The sequence below is a fragment of the Aspergillus alliaceus genome (genome assembly GCF_009176365.1).
Source record: "Aspergillus alliaceus strain CBS 536.65 unplaced genomic scaffold BDW43scaffold_37, whole genome shotgun sequence".
Taxonomy (NCBI): domain Eukaryota; kingdom Fungi; phylum Ascomycota; class Eurotiomycetes; order Eurotiales; family Aspergillaceae; genus Aspergillus; species Aspergillus alliaceus.
Genome location: NW_022474720.1, coordinates 174,642 through 200,146, shown reverse-complemented (window position 1 = coordinate 200,146; position 25,505 = coordinate 174,642). Strand labels below are relative to the sequence as shown.

Here is a 25,505-nt window from a genome sequence, read left to right as displayed (position 1 = left end):
TATCTCCGACACGGCGATTGGAGCGATATGGAAATGTCGTGAGGAGAAGGACGTCGACTGAAGATCCTCCCCTCTCCTATAAAACGTCATTCTTCAATCTCGTGTTCCTTCGCTTCTTTCAGATTATCCGTCGATACACAACCGACCCTCAATAAAAGCAATGTCCTGGCAAACTGAAGCCCTCAAAGCAAAGACCATCTTGCAAAACTCGATCCCCAAGGAATGGTTACTTCCCGTAAATAAGCTGCCCCCACCGGACCAGAAGAATGTCTTGGATTTCCCCAGGACCTGTGGACTCCTCAACGATAAAGAACTGTCCATCACAGACATGTCCGCTACGGCCCTGGTGGCTGGAATGGGAGCGGGAATACTGAGCGCAGAGGAGGTGGTGGCTGCGTTCTTGAAGCGGGCTGTCTTGGGGCATCAGTTGGTACGTTTCACACTTTTCGCCCTTTCGCATTTGTCTTTGACACGAGACACTGTGTTGATCCGCCATAGCTTAACTTTGCAACGGAGTTCATGGCGGAGAAAGCCATTGTCAGAGCCAGGGAGTTGGATGCCTACTATAAGCGGACGGGGAAACTGGTCGGACCTTTGGTATGAATCCTCCCGGACAGTCAGATCTATATCAGTTTATGTGAACCCCGAGAACTAACAAACGTGCATAGCACGGAGTCCCCATCAGCGTGAAAGAGCATATTGGCATCAAAGACCTCACCTGCAATGCCGGCTACGTAGCATGGTCAGTTCCCCATATCAGCCAACGAAATCCACTGACAAACAAGCACAGGGTAAACGACATCGCCCCGGAAGATGCCCTCATCCTACAGTGTCTCCACAAAGCAGGCGCCATCTTTCACGTCCGGACAAACCAACCCCAATCTCTCATGGTATTAACACCCACTCCTTCTAATAAAATCAGATACGATATAGCTAAAAGGAACGAAACAGCACCTCTGTTGCAGCAACAACCTAACAGGAACTACCACAAACCCCTTCAACCGCTCCCTCTCCCCTGGTGGCTCATCCGGCGGCGAAGGCGCCTCGATGGGTTTCAAATGTGCACCGCTCGGCATAGGCACAGATATCGGGGGTTCGATCCGAGCCCCGGCGGCCTTCTGCAATGCCTACGGGTTCCGACCGACAATGCGTCGAAATCCCTGTCTGGGGATCAAGGCGCCGGAACCGGGCCAGGAAGCCATCCTCGGCGTTGTGGGCCCACTGGCAGCGCAGAGTATTGATGACCTCGAGCTGTTCCAGAGGGCCGTTCTAGATGCTGAGCCGTGGGATATCGAGACCTCGCTCGTTCCTCTTCCGTGGAGACGAGTGAAGGAAAACAGGGAGTTTACAGTGGGAATCATGTGGGATGATGGGTACGTGCACCTGTTCCCCTTCGCTTTTACCCTTAAGCAACGCTTTCAGAGGACATGCAAGCTGTATGATATGTAAGATATCTAGGATGAAGAAGCCAACGAGTAGAGTACAGGCTAGTCCGTCCTCACCCCCCAATAACCCGAGCACTCGAGGCCGCCAAATCCCAGCTTCAAGCGGCCGGCATCAAAGTCGTGGACTGGGAACCCTACAAGCACGCCCACGGCTGGGACATCATCGTATGACCTCTCCCCTTTTTCCCCTCCTAGCACCCCAGCCTCTCTCACTAGACAAGGCTGGGGAGTGACAGGTGACTAACAGAAAGTAACAGTCAAAACTCTACTATCCGGACTCGGCCGCCTCCCAAAAACACCTCATCGCGCAAACCAGCGAGCCCACCCTCCCCCTAACAAGCTGGGCCTTCTCCTACGCCCACCCGACCCCATTCTCCATCGCCGAGACCTGGGCGCTGAACATCGCCCGTGACAAGTACAGGGACGAGTACCATGCGCTGATGAAAACGCAAGGGGTGGACTTCATTCTCTGTCCTGCCTATGTGGGCGTTGCCGCTGCCTTGGGTGAGGCTCAGTATTGGAATTATACCGCAATTTGGAACATCCTGGATCTACCGGCCGTAGTGTTTCCTTCCGGTATGAAAGTTGAAGATGAAGATCTAAGCCGTGTCGAGGAGAGGAGTGGCTGGAAGGCCAGGAGCGAGGTTGAGGCGAGGGAATGGAGGAAGTGGTGGGTGGATCCTGGTCGCTTCTTGGGGGCCCCGGTGGGCCTGCAAGTGGTCGGAAGACATTTTAAGGATGAGGAGACCATCGCAGCCGCGAAGGTAGTTGAGGGGGTGATTTGTGGGTCGGAGAGAGCCAGACTGTGAGCGAGGTTGGTGTGGATGATCTAGTTTTTTACGTCTATAGCTAGACTCCCGAAACAGAGATGGCGAACAAGTTGCTCACCTCTGAGATGGAACTCGCTTCAAGCAACGTACGCATTCCCGAAAAGGATCAATGAGTCCTTGCAGGCTCATACATGTACATTTATTATATCATGGATCCTTCTTCATCAGTACATACAATCCATAACCGTAACCATGACCATATTTTCATCAGAAAAAATCGCAGTTCAACATGACATAAGAAAGAAAACGTAAAGGACATCACTTTCGCCAAAACATTGCCTTGCCCATCTGCTGCTTCATTCCCCATTTAGCCTCGGTGAACTTATCCCTGAACGTGCCACCTCCACCGTACTGCACCGTGCTGCCATTTACCGCACTGGAATTCGCACTGCCAGTCCCATAGGTGAGATTCCCGGCGTCGAACTTGGCTTTCCCCTCCACAAGTTTCTGTACCACATGCAAAATAGCGTACGTCGTGGAGCCGATCACACGAATCACCGCCAGACCGGTCACGGACCACAGGATAATGGCGAGGTAGATGTTAGTGCCGCCGGAGTCTACTCCGTAAACTTCAGACACCGCCATGGCGAGGATCACGTTGGCAACCATCCAGATGGAGACCATGTATGTACGAACCGCCCGGTAGTAATCTTCTTGCAACTGGTTTTCCGAGATCGGGGGCTCGGGTACCTCCTCTCGATCACGAAGATTACGCAGCGCTGCGTCATACCCACTGTCGATGTCGAGCTGCTCCGAGGGCATCTCAACTTCCACAATAGACCCATTAATGATGCGGGCCGTGCCCAGGTCGGTGTTGATCACGTTGTCTCCTTTAGTACCCCATGTGACATCGTGCGTATTACAAAAAGCATACACTTGCAGAGTGCAGATGTAACTAGGCAGAAGCGCGAAGTATTGCGCCGATGATGTGAACATGTGCCAGGGGTCGAGGTACAGGAAGGAGGAGAAGAAGTAGAGACCGACAGTCGAGAGAAGGGACACCACGATATTGATGAAGAGTCCATCGCTGACAGGGAGGTCACTCTTTCCCCCGGTTTTTGCGATCAGCTCTAGAACAACCAGGTAAATTGTACAGAAAGCAGTATAGACCATGATGATACTATACACGATCATCCCAGAGAGGTATAACTTCTTGGCTCTGCGAACTGTTAGCATAGAACGACCGTCCAGCACAACGGTATAATCACTTACCCTTGCGGCCGATTACCCATGGAGATAATAAACTGCAAGCACATGACTAATGTACAGGCATATCGCAATATGATAAAGATCCATTTGCCTATTCTATGGCCAAATGGGTCAATCTTCGGATCCGTAAGCGATCCGGCAATGAAGAAGAATGCTAAATAGAAATTTGCCTATCGCTTGTCAGCATCAATCATACAGTAGAGTCCCAAAGTACTCACCAGACCAAAGTATGTGAAAAGCAGCTGAACGAATTGGTAGACCGCTTCAATCTGGAGGAGGATCTTTCGCGGCAGCGAGTGGTCGGTCTTCCACAACTGCTTTCCGTTCACAATCGAATACACGGCGGCGAAGAAAGCACCGTTCAGCCAACGTCGTCTTTGGGAGATGAACTCAGGAACATTGTCTGGGACATCTGTTTCTCCTACAGCGCTCTTGACGAATCGCAAGACCCATCTTTCCTCCCTCTTGGCCACGAGCTCCCAACACAGGATACGATCCTCGGCCAGGTACATGTTCGCCGTGAACACATCCGCGTCTTTTCCATGTAGTGTCTCTCCCTTAAAGTACTGATTCAAGGGTCCGTTGCCCTCGGCATCGTTCTGCAGCGCGAAAAAACGATAAGCACTCAGCGCTCCAGGCAGCACAGTAATGTATCCAAACACGGATTCTAGCGGCTTGTCTAAAATATTCGACATCTTGTATTCGAAATTCTGACTGGCGACCAGCGGGTTCAGCAGACCCAGCATCCCCTTGCCTTTGCCTGCTTTGATTTCTCCAGCTGCTCCGGCGACATTGGAATCCTGATCAAATGCTTTCCACAAGTGGTACAGCGCGGTAGACGAAGGCTTTGTACCAACATCGAGAAGGATGCAGATGTTGGGCTGGAGGGCGCGACCAAAAGCGTTGAAGAACCAACGGTGCGAATTAAGCTTCTTCTTGTTGTGTTCCTTCAGACAGAAGATGACCTGGCACGGCACGATTCCCTTCTCGGCTCCTTTGAACTTGAGATCGGAGTCGAGGGACACTTGAGTGGTGTACTCGTAGACGTGTGCATTGACTTGCTTCTGGTTCACAACGTTCTTCGCGATACCTTCTTGGTATACACCAAGGGCTGCCAATGCATTGAGTGTCCTAGGATGCACTTTCTTGCGACCGTCGGCGATAACGCAAACCACAATCTTCTTCCATCCATCCTTTCCCCATGTTCGCGACTTGGAGCGGGAGCATAGGTGACTGATGTTTCGCATGACACCGTGCATGGTTCGAGTGAAACAAATCTCGTCCTCATTATACATGGTGACACAGATGAACAGTTCGGTTTCCCTCATTGTCGTGCCGATTTGCTGCCGTAATTTATATCCTCTCTGTGTAAAATCGTCGGGGTCACAGGTCACGGCGGTATACCGCATATGGGTGAATTCTCGGTCGTCCCGGCGCGGTAAGAAGCTGTGCAGGATGGTCGGAATCTTACATTCCAGGATCAGTTCGCCATTGATGAGCTGAACTTCCTTCTTGGACATCTGGGCGTCTCGAACCCCTCGCCGACTCTGCTTCTCTGGCGCAGGCCCGTAATGCAGGTTTGGATCGACCATTTCCGTCGCCTCGTCGTCGTCACCGAGCTCGATCTTGTTCATTGCTTCTTTTTCATCCATGATCACGGTCGACTCGCTCATGAAAGAATGAACACTGCCATGCTGGCGATGGCGGTTTATCGTCCTTCCACCACCACCGAACACGTCGTCGTCCGGATCCCCGATGTCGATGCTGGTATCCTGCTCACCAACGGTGGATCGTGGCGCTGTGAATAATGGGGCTGGTGGCAGCGGTCGCCTCGGACTACCTCCATATCTCGAACTGGGTGTCCCCGGGCGCGGACTGCCATTGATGTCCGCTCGTTCGTAATGTGAAGTCGAAACCGACGGGGGTCTTGGGGGCCTAGTCCAGTCAGTGGCGCGGTTGGGAGACCATGGCCGGGTTGGAGACCCCGAACGCGACGAGTACTCGGGTGCATCGTCTACTGATGCTGCAGGTGGCGGGATGGTGGGAGCATTCCGCATGCTGGAAACCGGTCGTGAAGGCGCATCCTCCGTTGCATATTGATAGTACCGGTTCGATAATTGGCTTGGGTGGTCCGTTCTATTACGAGGGATACGTGCGTTAATTCTCTGTCTTCTCTGCCGCGGCATTCTGGAGAACGTATTCGAAGTATCCACGGTGGGAATTCCGTCGACACTCGAGGTACAGATCTCCTTAGTCACTCTGAGGGGGAGGTTTAGGGTATACAAAGGACAAAAGGGCACGCTTGTATATATTGTCTGCTCCCCTGGGGACTAGGTACCCACAAAACCAACTCCCTTGTTTTCCCAGCAGATGACTTGGGCTTGCCGTACATGAAACCATCATTGGCTCGACACAAACAAGGGGGAGGGAACTGGGCAACTGAACCCTGGGGGTGCAGATTCCGATGGAGTCACAGGCATGCGGGAAGAACATGACAGGGTGCGACACTTACGGAGAATCATCTTCGTCTTCCTCGTATGCTTCACCGTAGTGATAGGCTGAGATATTCCCCACCTGAGCCCCAACGTCGTTGTCTACCGTTGTGCTCGTGGGGAGCAGTCGCATTGTTGGCGCGGCATGACGCGGGGATTCGTTCTCGGAGAGGTAAGAGCCTCCATAGCCGTATGCTGGGGGTTCTTCTTCATAATTCGGCGCTGGCGGATACATGTGTGACGAGTTGGGATTCATGATTCAAAGTCGCCCCGATATCAATTTCGCATCATCAATCGATAGCGAGTGGGACTAGTTAAAACAGCTACCGTACTCCGATCACAAGGCAATGTCAAATGAGTTGCAGCTGTCCTCCAACTTGAGACACAGTTGACAACAAAACGTCAGTTGAAATCGTTCTGCAATGGACTTTACTAGATGCGGTAGTTCTGGAATGCGACTCACCACGAGAGGAGATCTGAAGTAAAGCACGTTGACAGGTAAACAAACCAGGAATGTCTCCAGTTGCGAAGACAGGTTTCCCCAGGTCGTTTGTTCAGGTTAATAGAAATCTCACTCTATGATCGTTCTGTAGTGCGGGATGATGGCACGTTCATAAACAAACCACGATCGCAGTCCAGACGTCAACAGGAAGAGTTTAGTTAATTAAATCCAGGCCCTGGCACCTGGAGATTTACCATGGATACCGACCTTTTTAGTCCGATCGCCATGAATGGAGCAGCGTGGAGGCACTACTGTTGCCCCGGCAACGGAGGTGTTTTGCACGCGGGGCGTCTTCATCCTTGCTTGCAGTTCAATTTAATCTACTCGATCGACTGAAACATTACCAGTGCGGTGCCTGATTTCAAAATAATCTGGAAATGAAATCACATTTGAGTTCGTTATGGTCCCTGTGAAAGTGGCATCGATCTAGAGGTTCCATCAGGGTCGAAACAGAAGAAGCAGCAGCAGTAAAAGATCACGGGTGGAGCACATGATGGGTTTAACGCTTTTAGGCGGGGACTTTTTTCACATCAATTGAAATCAATTACAAAATAGTTTAACAAACAACCTCCCAAGGCGCATTTATCCATATATTACAACATTACAATTCGTTCACCCCATTTCCCCCTAGACGCAAGATACAGCGATGAAGGAACTAATCAGATATTCAACCAAGTGGGACAAAAAGTGGGGATAAGTCAATATTAAAAAACGACACCGTGCATCCAATCCACCCGATAGAAGACTAGGGAAAATAAAACAAGACAATACCAATTTTTAGGGCCCTGACTGCACGCAGTCGGTGACCCACCATCAGGCCGTTGCTCCCGACTGCTCATTAAGCAGGGGCTCTCGCTCACGATCCGCGGTCTCTGGACGCGTGAGCTTCCGGAGCAGAACGTCGCGGCCCGTATACTTGGTGCCGGAGATGTAGAGCGATTCCGCCAAGAAGACGGCGAAGATCACAAAGGCAAAGATCCACTGCAGGGCAATGGTTTTGATAGCGATTTGCTCGAGGGCCAACGCTGCATGGGGGTCAGTCCGCTTGTCCATTTCACCGACACATCAGAAATACACGGAAATACTTACCGAGAAACAAGAAACTCAAGCAGTAGCCTAAGAGATCATCCTGTCGGACCGTAATATGGGTTGCGCCAATGAGGAAGATCACCCAGATAAAGATATTGGCGACAATCCTCGCGAGCAACGAGTTGCTATGCACGGCCACCGCACCATTCCAGAACAGCGCTATCAGGGTCCAGGCAAAAGGCCCCGCGATTGCTGACAAGTGTACCAACGGAGGAAGGGACCGATGTCTCCAGTACGCCGAATGCTGGTTGATCAGCTGAGCAATCAGGATGATCTCGGAGGCCCAGAAGTGGCCCCGCGTCCACAAGAGGATCCAGGCGAAGACAAGCAGGTTGTTAAGGATAAAGTGCGCACCCACGTTGGCGGTCGCGGTGACGATGGAGGCATCTTTATGGAAGAGATGGTAGATATACATAAGTTGCGTAAGTAGTAGAATGGCCCTATCGTATCGGATCGGCATTAGTTTTGATGATTTTTCACGGAGTAATTGGTGTGTACCAGTAAATCCCCGTGACAACCGTGCTCAGACTGAACGGCGTGAGATGGTGGTTGGCCTGGTTGAAGACGCCATGACCGTGTTTAGGGGCATGGATGGTATCATAGATGCCAACTACCACTACGAGTAACCAGGACATGGGAACCAGCAGACGGTAGGAACCCAGAGAGTACGAACCATACGACTCTCGTTTGGAAAATGGATTATCTATTGAGGGTAGTGAGTACTCGGTGGAATAGATGGATAGATTGCCTTTTTCGGGGGAGACGTACATGAAGCCATCATGCGTGTTTGTATGTATGTGTATATATATATGTAGTACAGTTAAGGGAGAGGGGAGGGAGGAGGAAGAGAAAGATTGAAGGGATGGGGAAAAAAGGAAAGGAGAGAGAGAAAGGTATGAATGAATATACTTATAAAATACGTTTCCCCCCGCATTTATCGTCAATCGCCTGACGTCGCGCTCTTCAAGCTCACTGGTTCACTCACTGGTTCACTCAACTCCCCCCTTCAACGGTTCAGGAATAGTTTTCAGTTCTTTAAGATTTATTAATTCGTTCATTCATTGATCAATTGATTGATCCTATCATTTGCCTTCTTTAATTCCCTGGTTTTAATTTTGATTTTATTTTTTTACGGGTAGGTATATTCTGACAATTCTGCTCGATGACGTCACTAGACCTGTATAGATCCAGATATGATATGATAATCATGCCATCATAAATCCAGTAAACCATATAAAAAGAATACGTGCATACACGAGTATAATCTGACTGGTCCGATACTAGTCGAAGTACTTATTTATATATTCACGCAGAAAATATCTATACACAGCATTGTCATTAATTTATTGCATATATATATTTTACATGATCTCTTTCACGGCTTTCACCAGTCGCCCGTGGATGGATACTGGCGCGACAATCATTCCGTAACAACCAGCCAAGGTCCGGCCCAGGCTGCAGTCCACCGGATTGCCCGCAAGGTCGCTGACGAAACACCCCAGCTCTTCCACGATCAGCATCCCCCCTGCGTGATCCCACATTTTCGATCGATAGGAAGCCTTGCGGGGGATCTTGATCAGAGTATTACACCCACCCACCGCAATTGCCACATATCGCAGCTGTGCCGCCCAAAGATCCGTCGTGTGTGGCCACGGCGCACCCAGGTGGGACGCCAGACGTTCATGCGCCACAATATTCGATGAGGTCGCTGCCACACAGTCCACAAAATCCAGGTCCTTGGGATCCGTAATCTGAGCCTTGGGCTCGAGCTTGGTAGCGGGCAGAAGGGCCCCCGTGCTCATCGGCCGTATGAATGCGCCGTGACCGACAACGGCGAACAGTTGATATCCATACCCATCCCGGTCTACGCTCTCTTCGTGCATGCGACCTGTTTCAAGGTTGAGATTCGGAGCACCCAACACCCCGAGCTTCTGAGCCCCCTTCTCTACTAGTGCCAAGCAGACCGCATACTGCTGTCCATTGATGAACGTTGCGGTGCCATCGACGGGATCCAGGATCCAAGAGCGGTTCTCTCGGTTACAGGTGCCGCGAGCACCCAGATCAATTAAGTCAAGCATTTCCTCCTTCGACTTCGGGGAGTACAGGAGTGCCTCACTCTTTTCATCGTCCAGACGGGTAGAGGAGACTAGGTCCCAAGTACGTTCAAGTAGCGCCTCATTCGCCCGTAGAGCCTTCGAGTCCTCTTCGCCCACAATGTCATCGTCGGGGAAGGCTCGATGAATAGCCCCAATGATCAATGCTTGGGCAGCGAAGTCGGCAATGGTCACGGGGCTCGAGTCGCTTTTGTCCAAGGCCCCCTTGTCAACCGCCTCGAGCACCTTCTTAGTCAAACGAGTAGCTCGTTGAACTGTGAGGCAGGCAAGCTCAAGCTCCTTGGCATAAGGATGAGTGAGATCCATGTTGTAAATCTCTTGAGTTCAATTGGTCCCTCGGTGTATATATATATGTGTGTGTGTGTGTGTGTGTGTGTGTGTGTGTGTGTGTGTGTGTATGTGTGTGTATCTCAACGTGTAGGTCAAGAAAAGAAAACAACTGTCCAGCAGTTCAGAACAAGAGATAGCAAACGTTGTCCTGCAGGTACGAGAAGTGTCGGTACACAAATCTCACGCAGCGACAACTGACTTCCAGGTCTATTTGGTCTTTTGACACTGAATGCGAAGATGGAAATGCGCAAGATCTCAAAATCTCCGCAGAGCCAATGAGAATCCAATTACTGACTGGTTGAGAAACACAATACAACAGCTTCAGATTCCAATGGATCGTATAAGGTAAGATGCCTCCTCGGAGGAGTGGCGATTGGATTGTGTCACTTGATTTGAATGATCAGAAGGTTCGTTTTGCGGTCTGCCCTGTTGGGCTTAGCGTGGCCAGTTCGGGACTAGCGCCGTGGAGGGCAACTGATCGGTTTCATACCCTACTCTCATTGTAATGTACAGTACGTCTATTGATAGAATTCTTCAAATCCCTTACATATCAGAGCTATAACTACCCAAACATAGACTCGATGTTACTATCATTGATCAGCCCTCCCCATCCTACAGAAAGAAAAACTAAGGAAATATCCGCTAACATCATTTAGGTATCGAGTACTCCAAACGAACTTTCCACAAGTCTCTTGATTGTCGCATTTAATCCTTTTTGTTTGAAGAAGAAGTTCTGAGTCTGAAACTTCACTGGCTTTACAATTTCAACTACACACGGTTAGGTATGATTATATCGCTCTGCACGAGAATTGATAGCATGCAAACCTCATAGTGAAGCACAAGAGCGGAAATGAGCTTCTTGAGCTCCAAGAGCGCGATGTTTTTCCCAAGACACACGCGCCTCCGTGCGCCGAACTACGTACTTGTCGTTAACCTTTCTTTATCTCCAAGGGTCTAACATAGTCTCACGCTTAAAAGCGTATTCTCCATCCTGCGGGTACGGGTTGGACCCTCGAGCCATCTCTCAGGTCTTCAGGCGTCCGCATCTTCGCCGAATGTGGGGCGATGGCGGTTGATTACCCATGGGTTCATCCCGATCACTGTTCCACCGGGGATGAAATGACCACCAATCGTCATGCCTCTTTCGGGAACAATTCGTTCGAAGGGGAGACAAAATGGTGGGTGTATCCGGAGTGCTTCGTTCACACAGGCGTTAAGGTAGGGTAATCCAAAGATCTCGTTCCATGCTGGGAATGGGTGAGATAATCTGGACTGCCGCCGGGCTTGGAGAAGCTCCTCGCGTAAGCGAGACATCGTTATTGGATGCCGTAGCAAGTTATACCAAAGTGTCTTCATGGCCACAGCGGTGGTGTCTGAACCCGCAATCACGTTAGAGAAAGACCACGCTGTCACAGCCCTGTTGGTCAGTCTAAGCTGGAAGAAACTATCTCCTGCACATCACTTACCAAGGTGGAATTGTGTCGCTTTCCGCTTGGATACACATAAACCGAGATAGAAAGTCCTTCTCGTCGACCTTTTCCAAGAAACTTGCGCGATTGCGCAGTTCTTCTCGCCGTTCATTGATTCTTGACAGCACAACATTCATGATCGGCTGTGCTGGTGTAAGCCGGAAAATGCTACGAGGGGGTTCTTGTTCCACACTAAATCGACCCATGGGATTTGCGTGACCTATTGCAGTTCAGTTGGACCCATCCGAATGGTCATCGTAGTTGTTTTGCCCACTGGCGCAGCAGCCTTCATAAAAGCCCAAATAGCGGGAAGCAGCCCCGGGTCGTCTCTCTCCTTCTCAAGAAATCCATATCGCCGGGAGAAAGACATAGTCCCCATGACATCAAATACAAAGTACTGCAACCAGTTCCCTAGATCAAATACCGTCTGTCCAGGAACAAAGCGTTCCTCAAATTGCCGAAAGAGGATCTCCAGGACCTGGTCGATGAAGTTCTCAAATGTCAGGACATTTGACAAGGAATACAGATGAGCAACAGGAGACTTCAGTCTCTTATGGAGGGTTTCATCGCGCGTGTTGAACAAAAGCCGCAGTGCGTAGCCCTCTCTTGTATATGGCATCATTGACCGGTAGAAATCACTCTGTACACCCCCCGTACGCATGAGCACAGCCGCCACCCACTTGCTACGCGAGCCAAACGTTTTATTTCTCACTCACCTTTGAGAGCCCTGCGCGAATCGGGTACACCAGAGCAATAGCATCCGGGTCCGAGATCGATACCATACTCAGTCCTAACCGGACATATTCCCCATAGCGATCATGGAAGGCCATATGGTAGTGGTGCGAACGAGCGCTTTTGACCCACCAGAGCCTTCCTACATCTGTGAACTGAGCCACAAAGGGACCAGGGAAGTGCCTCAGCTTCCAGGATGTCCGGGCGATATGAAGACCAGTATAGAGGCAGAACAGTCCGAGAAGCACCATCAAAATGTTGGACCGGGAGACTGTAATCCCCTTGAGCTGGATAACCTCTGGGGGCCTCTCAAGGTCAAGTTCAAAATAGGCCATTAGGTTCCTAAGATAGAGAATCTGTCCAGGTCTGTAACCGCTGTCTTCATGGGCGTGAACTCAGACGACTATGGAAAACTTCTAGAAGACTTGCCTCACGTGGAGCCGTGGATGGGCATTGGGACCGCCTATTGCGGCGTTGCCAATCGAATATCTTACCCATTTGAACCTGATGGGACCAAGTACTGCGATAGATGCTGCTTGCGCATCCTCACTAGTCGCCATCCATTTGGGAAGATAGGTGATCTTGAGTAGAGAGTCTAAGGTTGCCATTGTAGGGGAAGTGAACGCTATTTTCGGTCCAGGCCTAACCAGTATATTTGATTAAGCCGGCGCTTTATCCTCCGATGGCCGTTGTCACTCATTTGATGATGCAGCAAACGGCTACGGTCGTGGTGAAGGAGCAGTTGTGGCTATTCTCAAAGGTATGGCAGAAGCGGTCATGGATGGTGATCACATTCTGGCTGTCCTTAAAGGGACGGCCGTGGCCCAGGATGGGCATACGAACGGAATCATGGCCCCCGACCAGAAAGCGCAAGAGCTGGTAGCGAGAAAGGCGCTGGAAATAGCTCGGGTTGACCCGAACACTGTCGATTACGTGGAGGCCCATGCGACTTCGACACCAGTGGGTGATCCAACAGAGGTATCCGCAATTTCTACTGTGTATGGGAAGGGTAGACGTCCAGATAAGCCATGTTACATTGGGTCTGTGAAACCGAATGTTGGCATCTTGAAGCGGGCGCGGATGCTGTTGGTTTTATCAGGGCAGTCATGTCGGTACAGAAGGGCATTTTACCCCCTCAATCCAATCTCAAGACACTGAACACCAAGGTGGACTGGAGTGAGGGGGTGCCAGTGGTGCGACAGTGTGAAGAATGGCCGGACTCGGGATACCCACGCCGTGCAGGCGTATGTTCCTATGGATACGGCGGGACCGTCTCTCACGGAATTATTGAGCAGTATATCGAGCCAGATCCACCGATCAGCTCGAAGGAACAATGGCCAAAGAAGACCCAAATTCTTCTTCACTCAGCGCCGCAGAGAAGGCAACTCGAGATCCAAGCAGCCACACACGTCAAGTGGATATCCATTGATGGAAAGCAACATGACCTGGGGTGTGTTGCAACCACACTGGGAACGCGTCAAAATCACCGCAAGCACCGGGCTGCATTCGTTATTGAAAGCCACGACGATTCAGCAAGGAAGCTAAGTGCTTTTGCCTGCCAGTCCCCTCTAAGGTGGAGCACATCAGGTGGAATTACAGAGAGTGACAGTAAGCCTGTGGTCTGGGTATTCTCGGGACATGGCGCTCAATGGGCAGACATGGCCCAAGAACTACTTCGTTATTCGATTTTTCGGAGTGTTGTTGATTCAGTCGACACAATCGTGCAGGAAGAGATGGGATTTTCAGCCATTCAGGCGATGAAGTCGGGGGTACTTGGCGGCTCGGACCAAGTCCAAGTTTTGACCTACCTCATGCAAATAGGACTGAGTGGGGTCCTGCGTTCCCAGGGCGTCAGTTGTAATGCAGTCATAGGCCACTCGGTTGGAGAGATTGCAGCGTCAATTGCAGCGGGGTACATTACACCTATTGAAGGAAACCTTACCATCACTAGGCGTGCGAAGCTCCACCGTCGTTTTATGGGAGCTGGAGCCATAATTCTAGTTCGTGCCTCCTTCGAGGAAATGACAAGGGAGATCAACATTCAGGATTCCGGAAGCCTTGTGGCAGCGATAATCTCGTCCCCATCGTCGTGTGTTGTCTCAGGACCAAAAGAAGAGGTCGAGATTTTCGGGGAAAATCTCAAGAGCAAAGACATTAAGATATTCCGCGTGGATACTGATATTGCGTTTCATCACCCTATACTTCGTGAGCTTATAGATCCACTAGCGAAGCATTAAATTGTTTGATTTCTCCCTCCCCGTCGAAAATATCAATCTAGTCCACGTCGGCACGTAACCCCCGCAGCACAATTGATCGTGATGTCCGTTATTGAGTAGGAAACATGATCAATCCAGTGCAGCTGACTTCAGCTGTAGCTGCGGCCGCAGAGGATCGCAAGCGGCTCTTCTTAGAGATCTCACCGCACCGTATAGTTTCTCATTCAATTGAGGAAACTTTGCTCGATATTGGCGTTGGAGATTTCATCGTGACAAACACCATGCTGCGCGAGACACCAGCGGAGAGAACTATCTTGTACAGTATGGCTCAGCTTCATTGCCAAGGGGCGAATGTCGATTGGAATCAACATATGCGAGATACCTGGGCTCCTAACGTACCCACAACAACCTGGAATCACCGGTCAATATCCAGGCAGATCCAGGCACGGTCTGAAGAATCAAGTAGAGTGCATGAAGTCGACAAGCATAATCTTCTCGGCCAGAGAACTAGTGTCGCGGGCGATGACATTATTGTCTACGAAACAAGGCTTGATAGACAGACAAAGCCATTTCCAGGGAGGCGTCCGGTGCATGGCTGTGAGATTGTCCCGGCCGCTGTCCTGGTGAATACTTTCCTTCAAGGGACGGGAGCTCGAGTACTCTATAACCTTTGTTTGCGTATACCTATTGCTGTCAGCGAGCCCCGTCAGGTTCAGTTAATCGTGCAATCGAATCAGTCCCGCCTATGTACCTGCCTCGTTGAAAACAATGGTATCGAAACCGGCAGTAACTGGCTGACGCACACAACAAGCTACTGGACTGCCGAACAAGATGAGCAACCGACCACCAAAATAGTCAACATTGAAGCAGTCAAAGCCCGTATTAACAACAAGCTCAAAAGCAGCTTCAGCATCGGGTGCCTTGCATCTGTTGGGGTCTCAGATATGGGCTTCCCATGGGCCGTCACTGAGCATCATGGTGACTTGGATGAGATGGTCGCTCGGGTGGACGTAAGCCCCAACAGTAACAGTGGCAAAGCGCCTTGGGATACACATCCTTGGGCACCAATCTTAGACTCGGCAACATCAGTGGCATCGACATTGTTCTTCGATATGCCCCGCCTCCGGATGCCTGCTCATGTCGAGGAGGTGAGGATCCTAGTTCAACAGCCACCTCCAAAGATAGCCTTGCTGTATATCAAAAAAGCCACGGATAGTGATTATACGGCACATATCAGTATCCGCAATGGAGATGGAACAGTCCTCATCCAAGTAAGCTCAATGAGGATTTCGGAAATTGACGGAACATCTGAGAATAGAGGCAGCCTGGATGGACTGGTCCATCAGCTGGCGTGGTCACCTGCAACCTATAGCGAAAGCCCCCTGCACATCAACCATATTGTTCTCATGTCCAGAAATGAGGTATTGGCTAATAGTTACGTGGCCTCTATCGATCGTGAAACGCAGACAGTCACCGTGCTAACCATCCCAGAGGGGTTGAGTGAACTCGCAGGAAGTGTAAGTGTTTTGAATCAGAAGAACGCAATAATTACCTATATCCCTGGGTTTATTTCCAGTCCTGGTGGCATCTCAGCTGCCTCGCAAGAGTTTGTCTCTGATCTTTTGGATCTCGTGAGATTCATCTCTATCTCCGCACTCACAGTGAAGGTCTTTGTACTTGCTCAGGGGGTGCTAAAGGCCGAATCGGTCACATCACTGGCTCAGACGCCTCTGCACGGGCTCTCACGCATCATTGCATCAGAGGTTCCAGACACTTGGGGGGCACTAATTGATTTAGAGGTGCCGGCATTTCCATTGGCCATTATTAAATATATTCAACAAACCGACATAGTTCAGGTCTCGGACGGCATTCCGCGTGTTGCCCCTCTACGGCCAATACCACGCAGCAAAGCACTACCCCCTCCAGAGCATCATTCACTTCTCCCTCACCCTTCAGGAACATACTTGATCACTGGCGGTTTAGGAGATTTAGGTCTAGCGACTGCAGAATCCCTTGTCCAAAAAGGAGCACGCCGAACCATTCTAGTCTCCTGTCGTCCACTCCCCCGTCGAAGAGACTGGGCTTCTGTTGTCCACTCGTCCTCGTCAATGGCACCTGCCATCCAAAAGATCCAATCAATGGAGACTCGCGGAGCTACTATTCAGGCAATCTCAGTGGACATAGCATCGCATAATGCAGTCTCACAACTTTCCAGTCGCATAGATGACCTGTACCTCCCCCCCATTCGAGGAGTCATCCACGCGGCAGAAGTTCTCCATAATGAACCTGTTCTCTCTGCCACCCCAGATTCCTTCGGGCGCGTCCTTGCCCAAAAGTCGCAGGCTCACTCACCCTAAACACGCTATTCCCGCCGAACATATTAGATCTCATGGTCCTGTTCTCCTCGTGTGGCCAATTTTTTGGTTTCCCTGGGCAAGCATCGTACGCTTCCGGCAACGCATTTCTCGATGCTCTCGCGACTTATCGCTCCCAGGGAGATAATACTGTCGCTATGCAGTGGACAAGCTGGAACGAGATAGGCATGGCGACTAGCTCTGCGTTTGTCAAAGCCGAGCTCGCGACCAAGGGAATCACGGGCATCTCTCGGGAAGAGGCATTCCAGGCCTGGATGCACATCTCCAAGTACAACATTGATCACGCTGTAGTACTCCTAGGCCATACATTAGAGGAAGGGGAGCCACTGCCACTTCCCAGCCCGCTACTCGCTGATATTGCAATCCGGAAGATATCTTCATATCTCATCCCACCACCAACCCCCATTAGCTGCTTCTAGAGGCTTACACAGTCCGCCGCTGACCCCTGCTGACCGACTTGGCTCTCTCAGTAAACAAGTACGGGAGTGTGTTGCAAACGTGCTGCAGATGGAAAGCGAGGAGGTGGCGAGCCAAGAGCCACTAAGCAATATGGGGATGGACAGCGTGATGACCGTTCTTTTGCGTGGACTGCTGCAAAAGGCTCTTGGGGTTCTAATCCCACCGAACCTTACTTGGAGTCACCCGACAGTAGACCACATTGCCAAGTGGTTAGTGGAGAAAATCGACCACACAGGGTGAACAGATTATTCGGTATAGTCACCCTATAATATCTCTTGGCATAAGGTTATCAGGGTAGAAGTACCATTGGGACCTATTAACTACATGGATCCGTCTTTGAAACGCAGCCAGATGTCTGCACTTCTCACTTCGAACCTAAGGACTCCAGTACCAAGCCCACACCTTCAAAGTATCGAGGGTAGTGGCTGCCATTGGATTCTGAGCACCCGTCGATGGTCATACTGATAATTGGGTCGCACTGTTGAGAGTGATAAAGTTCCTTTATATAGAAGAATATGTGACTACATCTGGGGCACGTGACGGGGGTCCTGAATAACTAGGGTATCATTCAGTCACATGTCATGCGACTATCAAGTATGTGTAGAGTATAGTCTGACGAATCGATGCAGATGCTTAGATGGGGTATCATCGGTACATCGGTGTGATTTCCTAATAATAAAGACTACACTCATACGCAAAGATCAAGTCGTGAATCATAACCCAAAAAAAGAAGGGAATACCCAAAAAGTTAGAACGGAGCAAACGCCAACTCATAAGCAAAGCCGAGGGTTAGCTTCGCATGTTCCAACATGTGGTCAAAGCTCAAATACTTAATCTTGTCATCTGTCGTGTGAATCCTCTTGTTGGTGTTCTCCATCTCAGCTTCGGTGGCCATGGCTGAGGGGTAGCCATATTTACTTGCTGAGGTATGGTCGGAACAAGCGTAACCACATTTAGTTTCCAAATATCCCACCTTGCAATACTGAAGAGTGGCACACATCAGCAAAGGGCCGTGTCCGCAAAAAGTAGGGTAATCTAGGGGGCTTACGGTAGTAACCACATCTTTCACAAATCGAGAGAGACCCTGATCGACATAGTCGATCATAATGCCCACTGCTTCTTGGCGACCAGCATTCAAAGCACCCTGGATGTAACCGGTCATGTCCTGCTGGAGCATGGCCTTGACGTCGCGTCTGTCTTGCTTGTACTGGGAGAAAATCGCCTGGGAACCCAGCATACCACCTTCCTCAGCCGAGTACCAGTGGAACTCGATTGTATTCGGTGCCTTAGCTTGGGCAACGGTGTCTGACTGCAGCAGACCACGCAATGCCTCAAGGATCGTGACCGTTCCGCTGCCATCGTCATCGGCGCCCGGGGCAGCCAGGATAGACGGGAGGAACAGATTGATGCTGTCTTGGTGGGCGCCCAATACGATCGTCTTATTCGACGTGCCGGGGATGCGAGCGATAATGCTGAACTGGCCCCACGGGTGGGCAAATCGGTCCACGGTCGCGCCATGTTCCGCTGCCCCGGATTGTTTGATGACCGCTTGAACTTGGTCGTAGAGCCATGTCGCCGATTCGATACCGGTCTGAGACTTATAGTAGCGGGTATAGAAGGAGGTGAACTTCTCCAGATTCTGCTCCATGTTGGCCTTGGAGAGACCCCGAGTCAAGCCGACAACCTCCTCGGTATGTTCCATCTTCGACGGATATTGGACATAACTAGCCGGGTGCAGGGTTGGGTAGAAACCGGGGTTTCGCTCCTCAGTGATGTCAATGAAATTCACGCCATCCTATGTCAGTGTTAGTAGAAGAAAGCATAACACGAGATGAAGAACAAGATTGTCGCGGGGGTGGGGGAAGGATATACCAGTTTCAATGCCCATTTTTCTTCTTCTGTCACCCATCTTGTTTGATACGGTGCCAACTCTATGAGATACTTTTCGTTTTCATGATGAATTTGGGGGTTATTCAGCAGTGGCTGCTGTGGGATTACGGCAGCCAAGACCCCTGCAGATGCGCTCAGCGCAAGAGCTGCTCGAATCTTCATGCTGATTAAGGAAAGGTAATCACAATGGGAAATATATATATATATATATATATATATATATTTATAGGCAATGCGGAAAGACTTGATTTGAAAGATATCGAATAAAAATCAAAAGGAGAGAAGAAATGCAAGGGAGGTTGTTGTTGTATAAATCCTGAATGAACGGTGAAGGGGAGGAAGGTATTCTCTCCAACGGTGATGTAAATGATCGGGCGTTGGAGAAGAGAGACGGGAAGAGAAGTACCCAAGTAGTAGGGAGTATAAGTAGTTTGATGGTCACGCGTGGCTGACTCCTACTAATAAACTGTTACTATTTCACCGATTTATGGTAGATAATAACAACTAAACCCAACGGGTTTCCTGTAGCTATTGAAGATTGTTTGTTGTCTCTAGGGGAGATGCTTCCTCGGTACTTATAAGCTCCTAGTCATCAGGTGAGGTAGCACTGAGTGTACTCTGTACCACTACTAACTAGTGGAATACGATACAAGGCGCAGGCAACATTAGCCGCTACAGTGGAGATTCTATCTTGTCATAGATTCAGATGCTTGATTTTTTAACCAATACTTAATTTTGTCAATGACTTGAAATATTATGAGGGATCCAAAGGGCTGTCCCTTTGTTTCCAATCAAATTTCTTTTTGCCTGAAATCTTTTAATTCTTTCTTTCTGTACCATACCTACAGTACACGTTGTGTGTACATTGTATGTACCTCCCATTTTCAATGCCAAGGAAATACTAAAACCTGGGGCGCTATTAATAATCCTTTTTCACTTGGCCCCCGCGTTGTGACCGTGTGTCGGAAATAACAGGAGCTAGTCTGTGGCGGTACCGCCAACTCCGCCCAGTGAATACATATGTACTAGTTATCCACTACTATCCTATCTCCTCTTGACTTGACTTGATCTTGAACTCGAATTTCTTATTGTCAATAAAAGCAAAACCAGAATCAAGGTAACATAAGGAAGGAAAGAGGGAGAAGGAGAAGAAGAAGAGACAGTATGTGCATACATAGTCTACGATTTCGTTCGCCTCAATTGCCCCCCCCCCCCGGGTGAATCATTCACCGGCTGACAAAGCGCGACCCCTTAGGGTCGCCCTGTGTCTATTTGGTTGAAGAGAATCTGGTTCATGCAGCTTGGAAGAAGGCCGACATCTTCCTCCGGTTCTACTTCTTCAAGTTCTCATCGATGTATGAGAAAAAGTCAGATTGTTCTGCGACTGAGGCATGGTTCTGATAAAATTGCGAAACAATTCCGATGTAGCTGTAGCATTCTGTACGTTCAATGTCTCGGAATACTTGGAAATACAATTCCAAGGATCAGATCCAAGATCTGAGCTCATCGGATACATACCAGTATGATAATTAGGGTTTTCCAAGGAAACGACTCACATCCTGTCATGGATGAATCATACTGACTGACGATGATCCTTCAACCAATAACATCAGGATATTAGGGCTAGGGTTCCGCCGCTATCCAACCAGATCCAACCTCAGGCACTCGTGCCCCGTTTATTGACTCAAACCCGTGATAAGCCAGTTACTCTCAGACGCGACTTACTCCGGTCCATAATCTCTTATCATTATTCCACCCCCCCCCCTTTCACACCCTCTCCTCTCTTCTCCTCCTTTTCAACCCCTGCTCACCCCGACTATACTAGTTGTACATACAAAAGGTTGGCACCTAAGAGATCTCGACGCCGCGCGCTTTTTTTCCCTTATTGATTCTTTACAACTCTCTGCCCCGGACCCAAGCAAAACTCCCGTCCAAAATTGTCTCCTACGCGATGGCTATTCACCCAACTTTACGCACTCAGTCGAGTGTCCAAGGAACTTTGTCCCCGCAGCAAGCCCGGGCTATCTCGGCTTGGTCAGAACAGGCGGCTGCGCATCTCGAGAACCTGACCATCGCGGATTCGGTTCCTACTAGCGACCAGCATTGGCCCGGTCCAGCGTCCGCGTCAACGCGCAACACCTTGCGAGGGACCACCGTTACCTTATCAATCCCCCTCGATGACCCAATCCCCAGTGCTGGCAATGCATCCGCCCCGAGGGTCGGGGTCTGTGGTCCGACTTCAACCCAGGCGCACCAAGTCCCTTCGGTCAGTTTCCGGCGCCGGGAGCCACTCCGTCGCGATAGTCTCAGGCGGCGCGAGGCGTTACGAAAGGGGAAGGATGGAAGTCGTCGCAGACAACGCTGGGAGAACGGTATGTCTTAACCGACCTGTCGCGCTGGCTGGGGATTGTTGTTTTTTCCGACTCTTCCTCCTTGGATCCCGGGTGGCGAACCTCCTTCATAAACGCAATTGTACTGACAGGTCCTCACCAAAGATCACCTTCTGCATAACCCATGGGCAGAACCACCATCTCCTAACGACTGGGTTGTGGAGCCAACCTACACTCGGCATGACCCAATGCCATACTACCTCGCTCCTCTCTGGGATGTCCATTACAAGCACATAGACCACAATTCGTCGAAGCAGACAGCAAGAGGCACAAAAGGCGAGAAGCATCGGGTTCCAAAGGATCTCCGCCTCAAGCTGAAGCATGCGCGTGCTGCACGGGGTATGCTCCAGGATATTGAGGAGGATATCAGACAATTCATTCGGAGATGGGGCGAGAAGCAGTCTTTGCTCCAGAAGGATGGCTTAGCCGACGCGCCAGAATCATCAGACGAAGATTCTGAAGATGAGGTTGTGTTTGTGGGGAGGAACGGGCAGATGCACGACTCACCCGACCGCAAGAAACAGTTGCAGCAGATGCGTCGGGTGATGCATGCTAATAAAGAACGTAATGGGGAGAAGTTGGTTTTCGAGAGCCTGGTAGATGACCGGGCCGCTGGGTTTGGGTAAGTACCACCTTCGACTCTTGCACTTTTCAACCAGCGCTGACCAGCTCAATCGTCTTAGTCGCTGGCTCGTCCACTCCATTGCCTCTTACTATGGCCTACATACTTGGTCTGTCACAGTAGGAGAACCTGCCCGTCGCGAGGCATACGTTGGATTCTACCCTCCAGCTCCGGGGAGTCGTACTGGTCTTGTAGCTCAGCCGACATCCTGCCGTCAGGAAGCAATGATCAAACCAGGCGATGCGCTTCCGCAGCCTTTGTGGGCGCAGGTATGAGCTTGTCGAGCAGATTCCTCTCTCGTCGGCGTTGCCTTTAGGTCCCGGGGTTTTAGAGGTTAGAGGCTGGGATCAGCGGTTGTAGTTTAGTACGGTTTCGGTGTAAGATAGGCAAATCGATTCCGATATGTCAATTCGGGGGGATGCCTGCCTTGAGGTGTGCATGACCCTCTTATACCACCTCGTAGCCATCAATCGACAGTCGCGTTCTGTACAGCTAAGTTCCTAGGGGCTACTCTATACCTCGCTCATCGCGAGATCTACTAGCAGCCCTTGGTGCATGGCCACGTGAATCACCGACGTATATACTCATGACGCGTGAGGCACGAGAGTATATAGCAGACACTGGTCGTGATCATGTGTGGGTTTTGCCCATGGATATATATTTCTATGCATTGATGAGACCACCCGTCGATTCACCGATACCCATTAGCCCCCCTCACCTCACATTCACCAGAGAAAGGCGCACTGCCATGCCATCTAACTACCACGGTTGCGGTATTCTTGGACTTCGATGACTATAGATAGTACCAAATCGTTATTGGAGAACCTCTACACTATACGATTAGAGTATGTGTTTTCTCTACGCGGGTGGTGGAGCCGATGACGACTCCGAGCTGATTATGAAATAAATATAGAGACCAATTTGGGCGACCTCAACAGTCAGCATAGGGCTTGTAGCTCAGTGGTAGTAGCGCTCGCTTTGCATTGTTTGCATAATTGCGAGAGGTCAGGGGTTCAATCCCCCTCGAGTCCACTTTTTTACTCTTTTTTTTCTGGACACCCCAGACAACATCACACTAGACAGCCAAAAAGAAAAGGGTAGGAGAAGGGAGACACAACAAGTCCACAGCAAGCGGAAAAATCCCTTCAGATACTAACCTAACTACTACACGACTAAATGGTAAGAAGTAAACAAACCGGTCTAAAATTATAGAACCAACGGATGTGTCCTTTTTCTGTATCTTAAATCTCCTACTTTATTTCTTAGTAAATAAGTATGAAGTGTAAAAAATTGTGGACTTGAGGGGGATTGAACCCCTGACCTCTCGCAAATATGCAAACAATGCAAAGCGAGCGCTACTACCACTGAGCTACAAGCCCAGTGCTTCCGTTTTTGTTCAATTATATGTGCTAGGTACCATAATTGATTCTGTGTAAGACATAGGTCTAGTAAGTCGGTTAAGGTACTACGTAGCCCGAACAACCTGCATCGACTCAATACTTGAGTAAGCGCCAAAGCTTATTACTCTCTTAACCTGAGGAGCTGGCCTGCAATAGTATGCCAAAGGCTCTCCTGGCCTGTAGAAATGATGTCAATTAACATGCCTTTGGTAGCGGACTCCATTGTATCGCGCAAGTGACGCAGCAAACACAAAAGGGCTTTCTTGAATATTAGCTACACTAAATATGTAATGCTTTACCTTTGGAACATAAATAAATCAATCCAGCCTTGTCTTTACCCCCCTTGCCGTGGATAGACATATTGCAGGATTGTAAGTGAATCATGATCTAGATCCTTGCGTTGGGACTGAGGTTATAGTACAATACGTACACCGGCGGCGAACTACCCACCGTAAGAAACATCTAATGCACGAACCTAAATTGAGGACATTATCGCACTCCAAGGTATCCATGCATCTCTAGACCGGTCCATTATATCACCACCATCTACCCCCCAACCCCACCCCTCCTCCTTACCTTGGAACTAACTATATCCGATCTGCTGGCGGGAATAGTAAGTGTTCACCTCCGCAACATGCCTCGAGTGACATGGATATGATTGGTGTCAGCATTCAGAGTAACAGAGTTACTGAACATTTGCTTGGTTGGCTATTTTGTCTACTCGCTTCCCCAGGTACCGGCAAGTCGTGGCTTCCTCCGCGAGCCGATTAGGGTGACAGGCTAATTGGTATATATAACTTCATCCGCCATCATCAGAGGTGGTCCTGAGACCTGATCATTCGTAAGATAGATAAGTCATCCCCTTGATACGGTAATCTATAAACTGTTCCATCTCTGCCGTGGGTTTTCAAGGTGGTCTCAATACGGCCTAGAATGCTCCAAAGTTTGACCCAGAATCTGCCTTGAATTGCCGGAAGCCCTCCGTTATCGTGCCGGGATAGCCTTGTTCTCTAATATGGGCGCTGGGTCAGTAGTGGCCATTCATTTCGACAAGGGGAAGGGCCTCATAGAACTCAAATCATGCGAGTAACGTTTCTGGGGTAGATGTAGGTTCTAAGGCTCAGCCACGAGTTGGCCAGGATGATAGCAGTACTTATGCTCCTGCGTTACGGAAATCTGTTGGCTAGTACTAAGTAGTACGGTAGTATCTCACGACACCAGCAAACAGGATGGCTTACCGGTAATGGTTGTGAAGGTATTTTTACCAAATACTTAGTAATGATGGGGGATAGATAGCACTGACCTGGGCTTCGGTCCGATCCGAATGGTCGAGCCCCAGTTGGTTCCATGGTCTGTTCTCGAAAATTAGGGTTGGGCTGTCAGGCAATTTTCCGTCGGGAGTTATTTATTACATCCAAGGGGGGGGAAAAAAAAGACTATCATGGGAGATAGAAGTGAGAGAGTGAAAATTGTCATCTGATAAGGACAAAAGGAGGGTTTTTTCAAAAAATTAAAAAAAAAGACTGAAGGTTTCTCCAGTGATGCGGCAATTGTCGCCTAGAGAGGCTGCACCGCATGTGAAACGGGGAGTATACAGTAGACTAGCAGTAAGAAGTAAGAGTAGTAACGATATGGAACTGCAGGGGCATGTTTGGTCAGAAGATATCTCAGCATGTCATGCAATCTTCCTTTGAATGTAGGAGAGAATCGCCTGGAAGTGTGGTGGTAAGAAGTTCGTTGAACCGATCGATCCCCCGGAATAATCCGTGGTAGGGATGAGATCTCTTCTCGTTGGTAGGTCGGAGAATATCGCAAGCCACCTTACTTGACTGCTGTCTTACTTCAGAAACAAACAAACATAAAGTCATTGATTCATTCATCTTCTCATTGTCAGCCTCGGCGCAGATCGTGGAATGAAACGGTCACCATTTCCGTTTCCCG

General features: G+C 49.8%; 9 protein-coding genes and 2 non-coding genes across 11 annotated transcripts; 5 read left to right on the top strand and 6 right to left on the bottom strand.

Annotated features, from left to right (window-relative positions):
* The first annotated feature begins 1 nt into the window (after position 1).
* BDW43DRAFT_145450 (amidase signature domain-containing protein) lies at positions 2-2,409 on the top strand. The gene is made up of 7 exons (XM_032038369.1): positions 2-430; positions 499-597; positions 669-742; positions 791-890; positions 952-1,373; positions 1,487-1,610; positions 1,703-2,409. The coding sequence occupies exons 1-7, from the start codon at positions 161-163 to the stop codon at positions 2,252-2,254; spliced, it is 1,641 nt and encodes a 546-aa protein (XP_031897919.1). The 5' UTR covers positions 2-160; the 3' UTR covers positions 2,255-2,409.
* A 124-nt stretch (positions 2,410-2,533) lies between these two features.
* On the bottom strand, positions 2,534-5,670 carry chsB (chitin synthase class II; the record flags this gene model as incomplete). The annotated part of the gene is made up of 3 exons (XM_032045155.1): positions 2,534-3,434; positions 3,488-3,654; positions 3,703-5,670. 3 exons carry the CDS (start codon positions 5,668-5,670, stop codon positions 2,534-2,536), a joined length of 3,036 nt encoding a protein of 1,011 aa, XP_031897918.1.
* Positions 5,671-5,990: 320 nt separating this feature from the next.
* On the top strand, positions 5,991-6,400 carry BDW43DRAFT_145464 (uncharacterized protein). Its single transcript, XM_032038370.1, has one exon. It carries the CDS (start codon positions 6,022-6,024, stop codon positions 6,232-6,234), a length of 213 nt encoding a protein of 70 aa, XP_031897917.1. The 5' UTR covers positions 5,991-6,021; the 3' UTR covers positions 6,235-6,400.
* An 891-nt stretch (positions 6,401-7,291) lies between these two features.
* Positions 7,292-8,345, bottom strand: BDW43DRAFT_313408 (DUF1774 domain-containing protein; the record flags this gene model as incomplete). The annotated part of the gene is made up of 4 exons (XM_032047590.1): positions 7,292-7,503; positions 7,568-8,007; positions 8,066-8,270; positions 8,336-8,345. The coding sequence occupies 4 exons, from the start codon at positions 8,343-8,345 to the stop codon at positions 7,292-7,294; spliced, it is 867 nt and encodes a 288-aa protein (XP_031897916.1).
* Positions 8,346-8,791: 446 nt separating this feature from the next.
* BDW43DRAFT_283506 (uncharacterized protein) lies at positions 8,792-10,031 on the bottom strand. The gene has a single exon (XM_032042754.1). It carries the CDS (start codon positions 9,985-9,987, stop codon positions 8,929-8,931), a length of 1,059 nt encoding a protein of 352 aa, XP_031897915.1. The 5' UTR covers positions 9,988-10,031; the 3' UTR covers positions 8,792-8,928.
* A 1,012-nt stretch (positions 10,032-11,043) lies between these two features.
* Positions 11,044-12,547, bottom strand: BDW43DRAFT_313406 (cytochrome P450; the record flags this gene model as incomplete). Its single annotated transcript, XM_032047589.1, has 5 exons — positions 11,044-11,428; positions 11,478-11,623; positions 11,674-11,700; positions 11,755-12,120; positions 12,197-12,547. The coding sequence occupies 5 exons, from the start codon at positions 12,545-12,547 to the stop codon at positions 11,044-11,046; spliced, it is 1,275 nt and encodes a 424-aa protein (XP_031897914.1).
* A 48-nt stretch (positions 12,548-12,595) lies between these two features.
* On the top strand, positions 12,596-17,222 carry BDW43DRAFT_313405 (uncharacterized protein; the record flags this gene model as incomplete). The annotated part of the gene is made up of 5 exons (XM_032047588.1): positions 12,596-12,788; positions 12,877-13,252; positions 13,312-14,417; positions 14,588-16,658; positions 16,736-17,222. The coding sequence occupies 5 exons, from the start codon at positions 12,596-12,598 to the stop codon at positions 17,220-17,222; spliced, it is 4,233 nt and encodes a 1,410-aa protein (XP_031897913.1).
* A 788-nt stretch (positions 17,223-18,010) lies between these two features.
* lap1 (putative aminopeptidase) lies at positions 18,011-19,314 on the bottom strand (the record flags this gene model as incomplete). The annotated part of the gene is made up of 3 exons (XM_032047587.1): positions 18,011-18,244; positions 18,311-19,057; positions 19,135-19,314. 3 exons carry the CDS (start codon positions 19,312-19,314, stop codon positions 18,011-18,013), a joined length of 1,161 nt encoding a protein of 386 aa, XP_031897912.1.
* A 1,600-nt stretch (positions 19,315-20,914) lies between these two features.
* On the top strand, positions 20,915-22,595 carry BDW43DRAFT_145235 (uncharacterized protein). The gene is made up of 3 exons (XM_032038368.1): positions 20,915-21,524; positions 21,648-22,164; positions 22,226-22,595. The coding sequence occupies exons 1-3, from the start codon at positions 21,104-21,106 to the stop codon at positions 22,437-22,439; spliced, it is 1,152 nt and encodes a 383-aa protein (XP_031897911.1). The 5' UTR covers positions 20,915-21,103; the 3' UTR covers positions 22,440-22,595.
* Positions 22,596-23,110: 515 nt separating this feature from the next.
* BDW43DRAFT_t172 lies at positions 23,111-23,196 on the top strand. The gene has a single exon. It is a non-coding gene; the product is annotated as a tRNA-Ala (tRNA).
* Positions 23,197-23,457: 261 nt separating this feature from the next.
* Positions 23,458-23,543, bottom strand: BDW43DRAFT_t171. Its single transcript has one exon. It is a non-coding gene; the product is annotated as a tRNA-Ala (tRNA).
* Positions 23,544-25,505: the final 1,962 nt, after the last annotated feature.

Coding starts and splice junctions, on each gene's coding strand:
- BDW43DRAFT_145450 (XM_032038369.1), top strand. CDS start 161: ATGTCCTGGCAAACTGAAGCCCTCAAAGCAAAGACCATCTTGCAAAAC. Junction 1,374..1,486: donor GGAATCATGTGGGATGATGG/GTACGTGCACCT, acceptor AGTAGAGTACAG/GCTAGTCCGTCCTCACCCCC. Junction 1,611..1,702: donor CCCACGGCTGGGACATCATC/GTATGACCTCTC, acceptor AGAAAGTAACAG/TCAAAACTCTACTATCCGGA.
- BDW43DRAFT_145464 (XM_032038370.1), top strand. CDS start 6,022: ATGCTTCACCGTAGTGATAGGCTGAGATATTCCCCACCTGAGCCCCAA.
- BDW43DRAFT_283506 (XM_032042754.1), bottom strand. CDS start 9,987: ATGGATCTCACTCATCCTTATGCCAAGGAGCTTGAGCTTGCCTGCCTC.
- BDW43DRAFT_145235 (XM_032038368.1), top strand. CDS start 21,104: ATGGCTATTCACCCAACTTTACGCACTCAGTCGAGTGTCCAAGGAACT. Junction 21,525..21,647: donor CAGACAACGCTGGGAGAACG/GTATGTCTTAAC, acceptor TCCTCACCAAAG/ATCACCTTCTGCATAACCCA. Junction 22,165..22,225: donor GACCGGGCCGCTGGGTTTGG/GTAAGTACCACC, acceptor CAATCGTCTTAG/TCGCTGGCTCGTCCACTCCA.